This window comes from Phyllobates terribilis, unplaced genomic scaffold, assembly GCF_046119375.1.
Source record: "Phyllobates terribilis strain yellow unplaced genomic scaffold, ASM4611937v1 Scaffold_4__5_contigs__length_816908805, whole genome shotgun sequence".
NCBI lineage: Eukaryota > Metazoa > Chordata > Amphibia > Anura > Dendrobatidae > Phyllobates > Phyllobates terribilis.
In genome coordinates, this window is record NW_027362764.1 from 585,069,795 (window position 1) to 585,078,468 (window position 8,674).

At 43.8% G+C, this 8,674-nt stretch overlaps 1 protein-coding gene across 1 annotated transcript in view; it reads right to left on the reverse strand.

Annotated features, from left to right (window-relative positions):
- Positions 1 to 3,942, reverse strand: part of LAMA3 (laminin subunit alpha 3) — a 244,789-nt gene extending 240,847 nt beyond the window's left edge. The window contains exon 1 of the mRNA XM_073679182.1: positions 3,319 to 3,942. Within this exon, the coding sequence (XP_073535283.1) occupies positions 3,319 to 3,645 (327 nt within the window). The 5' untranslated portion in view covers positions 3,646 to 3,942. The remainder of the gene's footprint in view (positions 1 to 3,318) is intronic.
- Positions 3,943 to 8,674: the final 4,732 nt, after the last annotated feature.

Sequence of the window (8,674 nt, forward strand, 5' to 3'; positions counted from 1 at the left end):
GTTAGATACCCCACATGCATGATGCTGTGAACCATCTCTGGGATTGGATAAGATGATCTTCGCCCATCATTGAACTTTGGGCACTCATGACCTTGGTGCATGTTCATCAGTTGCCCTTTCTCCGGTTACTTTTGGTAAGGGCAAATTACTGCATATTGGGAATATACCAAGTTGTCATTGTATTAGGAGAATATTATACACATCACCTGACAGTGGTTTTAAGGTTCTGGCTGTGTGCAGTATAAATTAAAATAAAATGTATCTGTTTTAAGAATGAATATGTATCTAATGCAACTTCAAAATAATTGTAGCAAAAAGGTCAATTTCCAAAAGATCATAATAAATATGACTTGTGGCTAAGAGGAACACGCCGGTAACACCTATTTGAATTGTGATGCCATATGTTTGCATTTAGTCAACCTGATTCTGACCCCAGACATCACGACAACACACCTACGTCATAGTAATGACAAGGAGAAGTGCAGCATTTTGAGAAGATTTCTTTTACCCCATATTACCAAAAAGCTTTCAGCAATGCTAGGGTAATCCCATACATTTCCAGAAACTAACCCCACTGTGTTGCTAGTGTATTCTTTTATACTATTGGAAACTTCTCTGTACTACTTGCATTCTTCTAAATAGTTTTGCATTTAGGGCTATGTTCATACTCCATTTACAAAATTATAGTCAGGTTAAGAGGGGTCACATGAAAGTTGTGATTATAATTTTGTTTTGTTTTGTGATAGGAACAGAAAATGGAAAAATATAAAGTAATGAATCCATCAAATGATGGACACCAAAAGAACCTGAAGGACCCACTAATGTAGTTTGTTGGGTTCCGTCTTAGCATCCGCCACTTTTTCGGAGGAATCATGCTGCGCTATTCTACCAGTCAAAAGTGACAAAATCCGCCATGAAGCCTCTGACATAGATGTGAACTCAGCCTAAGGGCTCATTCAGACGTCTGATTTATGAGAAAAACTGATTATTCTGATCTTTGATCAGAGTGTGGCACAAGTGTCAGCCGTTTCTCTCGTATTTGGAGAAAAAAGAAGTTTTCTCCACCTTCTAATATGCGACAGTCTGTAAAAATCGACATCCGAGTGCAGTCCAGTTTTTTCACAGACCCATTGACTTGCATTGCTGATTTTGATCTGAAAATCGGTTATGTCTCTGCGATTTTCCACGGACTGTTCAGTCTGCAAAAAATCACTGACACGGGAATGGACCCATAGACTATCACAGGTACAAATGCTGTCTGTGAAAACTACATACAGTGGGTATGGAAAGTATTCAGACCCCATTAAATTTTTCACTCTTTGTTTCATTGCAGCCACTTTATAAATTCTAAAACGTAATTTTTTTTCTCATTAAAGTACACTCTGCACCCCATCTTGACTGAAAAAAAACAACAGAAATGTAGAAATTTTTGCAAATTTATAAAAAAAGAAAAACTGAAATATCACATGGTCATAAGTATTCAGACCCTTTACTCAGTATTAAGTAGAAGCACCCTTTTGAGCTAGTACAGCAATGAGTCTTCTTGGGAATGATGCAACAAGTTTTTCACACCTGGATTTGGAGATCCTCTGCCATTCTTCCTTGCAGATCCTCTCCAGTTCCGTCAGGTTGGATGGTGAAAGTTGGTGGACAGCCATTTTCAGGTCTCTCCAGAGATGCTCAATTGGGTTTAGGTCAGGGCTCTGGCTGGGCCAGTCAAGAATGGTCACAGATTTGTTCTGAAGCCACTACTTTGCTATTTTAGCTGTATGCTTAGGGTCATTGTCTTGTTGGAAGGTGAACCTTCGGCCAAGTCTGAGGTCCAGAGCACTCTGGAAGAGGTTTTCATCCAGGATAACTCTGTACTTGGCCGCCAAATTAACTTTTTAGAATTAACCAAATGGCTGCAATGAAACAAAGAGTGAAAAATGTAAAGGGGTCTGAATACTTTCCGTACCCATTGTATAGCACTCACTCATTCATGAAAATCGGACGTCTGAATGCTCCCCTAGGGTCACACATACCAGAGTAGCAACAAATCAGGAGCAAGACGTGGCAGGAAGCCTGCACCAACATCTCCGCACCAAGTGGTGCAGATCTTACGGAAGATTTAACCACGAAAACACCTGATGGTGTAAATTATAACCCCTCACTGCATTCACCTCCCCTGGCACTCTTGTGGCAACACTCGGTCTTCTGCCAGTCTCTGTATACCCAGCCCAATGTCTGGTCACATGTGACCGCTGCAGCCTGTAAATGGCTGCAAATGAGACATCATTGCTGGAGGAGGAGCTGTACGGTGCCGACCAGAGAAGTTAGCATGGGACCGCCAAGAAATATCAATATAGTGGTTTTCCCTGGTTCTGCAGCTCAGCTCCTATTCACTTCAATAAGAGCAGAGCCTTAGCACCTCACAGCTGCCACTACATAGTAGATGGAGCCGGGACGTTTCAGCTCTGTAGACCTAGTACATTTTTCCGCCACGGCAGGTGCAAACCACCAATGCTAAGGATAGGCCATCAATATCTAAGTAGTGAACAACTCCTTTAATTGTGTGTTTGTGCCTATGTAAAATGTGTGTGTCTGTGTATTATGTGTATGGATACTTGTGCATAATGTGTGCACATCCATGAATGTCTGTGTAGGTGTTGGTGTTTGTATAAGCATGTCAGTGTGTGTATATAGATATATAATGTGTGTTTGTATGGATATGATTGTGTAAGTAATGTTTTCATGAATGTCAGTGTTTAATCTTAGATACCTGTGTATAAAGTGTAATGTGTGTGGATATAGGGCATACTGCGTGTCTGTATATGGACAACTGGAAAATTTGTGTATGTGGTGTGTATATATCTGTGTCTGTTTGTGTGTTATGTTTGCATATGTGTGTACAGATACAGGGCAGTGTATAGACGCAGGGCACACTGTGTGTCAGTGTTTAATGTGTAATGCCTGTGTAATTTTCTTTGTGTGTTACATACCACATTTATGATATTTCTGTTTCACACAAAAAGAAATAAAGGTAGAAAAGAAAAAGAGAGAAAGAAAAAATTAAAGAAAGGTAAAGAAATAGAGAAAGAAAGAAAGGCAGAAGAAAGAAAGAAAAGAAAGAAATAGAGAAAGAAAGGCAGAAGAAAGAAAAAAGAAACAAATAAAAGACAAAAAGAAAGAATGAAAGAAAGATAAAGAAATAGAGAAAGAAAGAGAAAGGCAGAAAAGAAATAAAAAAAAGAAAGTAAGAGAAAGAAACTGAGAGCGAGAGAGAAAGAATGAGAAAGAAAGGGAAGCAGCCGTTGGGAGTGCGGGCATAGCCAGTACCTGGATGGTGTGCCCCTGGGTGGAGGGCAGCACTGGTCCTCCTACCAGCTTACAGTACAGGTCCACCCTGGGCTGTGCGCCCCCTGCCCCGCTCGCCTCCTCTCCGCAGGTCGCCGTCGCCCTGATCTTCGCCCCTTCTGCCAGGTTGAAGGAAGGAGGGTGCAGGCTGAAGCCGGTGCTGACGGCTCCGAACTCCTGGCCGCGTCCCCCGTGCAGGCAGGAGAGCAGTGCGGATGCCAGTAACAGCGCCCCCGGCAGCCTGGAGCCGCGGCTGACAGTCCCCGTAGTGTGGCCCCCGGGGCCCCCGGGCCGGCTCCGCAGCACCATAGTCAGGTGCAGACACTATCTCCCGGCAGCCATTCACCGGCTCCTCCGCTCCCGAGCTGCTGTCAGCGCTGCAAAACAAAGCAACAGCTCGGCTGCCCCCTGTGCCCAGCCCCGGGTGTGAGAGACGACACTCCCCCAGCAGCAGCCTGCCCGCCCGGGTCACCTCGGCACAGGCTCGGCTGCCTCATCTACGTGTGTGGTGCAGGTGGACGCTCTATTGTTCCCTGCTATCAACCACATTAGGTGGTGACTGTAGACGTCAGTAATGTGTCTGCTTCCAGCTCTCAGATCTGAGAACGTCCATTGCTTCACAGTGTAACGCTGCTCCAGGCCTGAGGGGGCGCCACCTGCTGAAGAGAACAAGCAGCGCAGCTCAGTCCCATTTATACACCCGCTGTAGTCAGACACATTGGATCCTGTCACCAGGGTCACACAAAAATTCTCTCTCCATCTCTCAGACATATGATAAAGTCTCATGCAGGGGGTGGGCGACGCCATGAAGCGGGTAAGTCACCCCAGTCCTATTCCCGGGACTATGGTGTCAGGTGGCATAATCGCTGCATTGATGGAACCACAGGTACGGCCGTCGTTTTTCAACATAACACCAGGTCATGTGATTCTCGTGGTACTTGGAGCAGCCCGCGTGGCCTGACCGTGGTACCGTGGCCTGACCGTGGTACCGTGGCCTGACCTTGGGACATAATGATCGTGGTCGCAGAGTATATTTTCTCAGACGCACGTCCAGTTGTAAACTATGGTGGAGCTTAGAGCCCCTGGCTCCCTTCCCCGTAATAACAAGCCACCCGCCTATCAGAGCCCGGCTGACACCGGCTCATCATAGGCGGCACAGTGCCATCATTGCATTGTACTGCCTTAGCCGGGCGCTGGAGGAGGGACTGCTCCTTGTGAGAGCGGGGACAGGTGAGGGACATGGTAGTTGTTTTGTTTTCACTTTATAAAGGGGACCACTATGAGGGACATTATAGGTATATTGGGACCAGAATGGGGGACTTTATAGGTGTATGTGATCCAGAATATGAGACATTATATTCTAATCAATTTTTATTGACTTCATACAAAAAGTCATGACACCTACATGATACAACTGCAAAAAGCGAACAGTGCAAACAATATAGAGTTTGACAGAGGAAATATGACCATGAATTGTGACAGAAATATCCGCATTGTAATTGCTAAAGTTTTCTTCACGTTGGAACCATTTTTGAAGAATACACCATAAGGCTATGTGCCCACGATGCAGAAATGCTCAGGATTTTTTCCTGAGCGTTTCTGCATCTCCCTGGCAGAAAAAAACGCATGCGGATTGTACATGCGGATTGTACATGCGTTTTTCCTGCCAGGGACATGCGGATGTGACGCGTTCTTCACTGGCATTTCCGCATGTGGGTGTCAAGCGCTTTCCAAGCGATTTTAGCATCACTTGGAAAGTGCTTGTCAACTAGGTCACACTATATTAATCCATGCAAACGGCATGGATTTATATAGTGTGACCCGAGAGAATGGTCAAAAATAAACCTATACTTACCTTCTGATGGCCCCCGAGACTTGCTGCGCTCCTGTGCTGGCTGCCGGCAGATCGCGGTACGCTGTACTGCAGGACCTGCCGTCACATGACTGTGATGTCAGCGCAGGTCCTTCAGTCCTGCGCGATCTGTCGGCAAGCACAGGGAAGGAGTCCGGGGGCTGTCGGAAGGTGAATATAATCTTTATTTTTTATTTTATTCATTTTTTTACAGCGTTTAATGGTACCTGGGTGTGGAGGAGAGTCTCCTGTCCTCCACACCCGGGTACCATCCACACATGAGAACGCGCTAATTACGCAAGTACATATGTAGTCTTGCGGAATTGGCGTGTTCTAATGCAAGTCAATAGCGGCGAAAACGCAGCACTTCCGCAAAATTAATGGACATGCTGCGGATTTTTGAGCACAGCATAAACGCTGCGGAAAAATCCGCAGCATGGGCATTGAAAGTGCGGAATTGCATTGGAGACCATGGGGGAAGGTTTACCAAGCTTTTCCCAAGCGTTTACGCTGCAGAAATTCCGCAGCGTAAACACTTGAAAAACGCATCGTGGGCACACAGCCTAAAACATTTTATAATGGGAGACATTGTAGCCCCCATACAGTAATAATGTCCCCTAGTACATTACTACTATATGGATTCCACTGTAGAGGGGGCATTACTTCTGGGACTAGAGGTGAACATTTCTATCATATTGGGGCTTAAAGGGGAATTTTGCTATTGTATGGGGGCCATAAAAGGTGACATATACAGTAAAACTACAAGTGCTTCTCACTAAATTAGAATATTATCAAAAAGTTAATTTATTTCAGTTCTTCAGTACAAAAAGTTAAACTCATATATAGAGTCATTACAAACAGAGTGATCTATTTCAAGTGTTTATTTCTGTTAATGTTAATGATTGTGGCTTACAGCCAATGAAAACACAAGTCATTATCTCAGTAAATTAGAATAAAAAACACCTGCAAAGGCTTCCGATGCATTTAAAAAAGTCCTTTAGTCTGTTTCAGTAGGCTCCACAATCATGGGGAAGACTGCTGACGTGACAGAAGTCCAGAAGGCAGTCATTGACACACTCCACAAGGAGGGTAAGCCACAAAAGGACATTAATGAAGAAGCTGGCTGTTCACAGAGTGCTGTATCCAAGCATATTAATGGAAGTTGAGTGGAAGGAAAAAATGTGGTAGAAAAAGGTGCACAAGCAACCGGAATAAGCGCAGCCTTGAAAGGATTGTTAAGAAAAGGCCATTCAAAAATTTGGGGGAGATTCACGAGGAGTGGACTGCTGCTGGAGTCATTGCTTCAAGAGCCATTACACACAGACGTATCCAGGACATGCACTACAAGTGTCGCATTCGTTGTGTCAAGCCACTCATGACCAATAGACAACGCCAGAAGCGTCTTACCTGGGCCAAGGATAAAAAGACCTGGACTGTTGCTCAGTGGTCCAAGGTGTTGTTTTCAGGTGAAACTAAATTTTGCATTTCATTTGGAAATCAAGGTCCCAGAGTCTGGAGGAAGAGTGGAGAGGCCACAATCCAAGCTGCTTGAGGTCTAGTGTGAAGTTTCCACAATCAGTGATGGTTTGGGGAGCTATGTCATCTGCTGGTGTAGGTCCACTGTGTTTTATCAAGACCAAAGTCAGCACAGCCGTCTACCAGGAAATTTTAGAGCACTTCATGGTTCCCGCTCCGGGACGTGCAGTGCATGGAAGAAATCTCTGCCTCCTTTCTTCATTACCATACCACCCCATGCACGTCACACTGCACCTGAGCAGAAGAAGAATGAAGACACGGCCCAAAGAAGGGCGGATAAAGTATCCACGTGAGAGCAGGGCACAGGCGCGGGATTATGGCGCCACAACTGTAGTGTGACGTGCATGGGAGGGGGGTGGTATGGTAATGAAGAAAGGAGGCAGAGATTTCTTCCACACACTGCTCGCCCCGGAGCCTGTAAGAAATCATTAACATAAAAGATTAAAACTGTATTTCTCAATAACTAGACCGCAACTATGAGGCATACAGCCAGACAATGTGAACTGAGGTCTAAGATGGCAGACATACAAGAAACAGAGGCATGTTCACACTAGCAAAAAAGAAGCAAGACAAAAATATATCTCATACCCTACCATAATTATATATAAATGTAAAGCAAAGTTGCATAATAAATATAGGGTACTTAGTGAACTATTTTTGATCAAAAAAAAGTATACAAGCCGTCCCACCAGCGGCAAGGTGACCCTAAATTGGGACGGTACCTATACTGCCTATATTAAAAACCTTACTGTATATCAAAGTTGAAGTAATGCATATAAAAGGGTAGACAAATAGGACCGGGTCCCAACTCCAGACCACCTAGGCCCGTGGTAAGCTACATATATACCAATCAGCTCAACAAAGGGCATGCCACACCCTTAAATTGCACAGAATGCAAACAAGTCAAAAAACCAGACAATGTGAACTGAGGTCTAAGATGGCAGACATACAAGAAACAGAGGCATGTTCACACTAGCAAAAAAGAAGCAAGACAAAAATATATCTCATACCCTACCATAATTATATATAAATGTAAAGCAAAGTTGCATAATAAATATAGGGTACTTAGTGAACTATTTTTGATCAAAAAAAAGTATACAAGCCATCCCACCAGCGGCAAGGTGACCCTAAATTGGGACGGTACCTATACTGCCTATATTAAAAACCTTACTGTATATCAAAGTTGAAGTAATGCATATAAAAGGGTAGACAAATAGGACCGGGTCCCAACTCCAGACCACCTAGGCCCGTGGTAAGCTACATATATACCAATCAGCTCAACAAAGGGCATGCCACACCCTTAAATTGCACAGAATGCAAACAAGTCAAAAAACCAGACAATGTGAACTGAGGTCTAAGATGGCAGACATACAAGAAACAGAGGCATGTTCACACTAGCAAAAAAGAAGCAAGACAAAAATATATCTCATACCCTACCATAATTATATATAAATGTAAAGCAAAGTTGCATAATAAATATAGGGTACTTAGTGAACTATTTTTGATCAAAAAAAAGTATACAAGCCGTCCCACCAGCGGCAAGGTGACCCTAAATTGGGACGGTACCTATACTGCCTATATTAAAAACCTTACTGTATATCAAAGTTGAAGTAATGCATATAAAAGGGTAGACAAATAGGACCGGGTCCCAACTCCAGACCACCTAGGCCCGTGGTAAGCTACATATATACCAATCAGCTCAACAAAGGGCATGCCACACCCTTAAATTGCACAGAATGCAAACAAGTCAAAAAACCAGACAATGTGAACTGAGGTCTAAGATGGCAGACATACAAGAAACAGAGGCATGTTCACACTAGCAAAAAAGAAGCAAGACAAAAATATATCTCATACCCTACCATAATTATATATAAATGTAAAGCAAAGTTGCATAATAAATATAGGGTACTTAGTGAACTATTTTTGATCAAAAAAAAGTATACAAGCCGT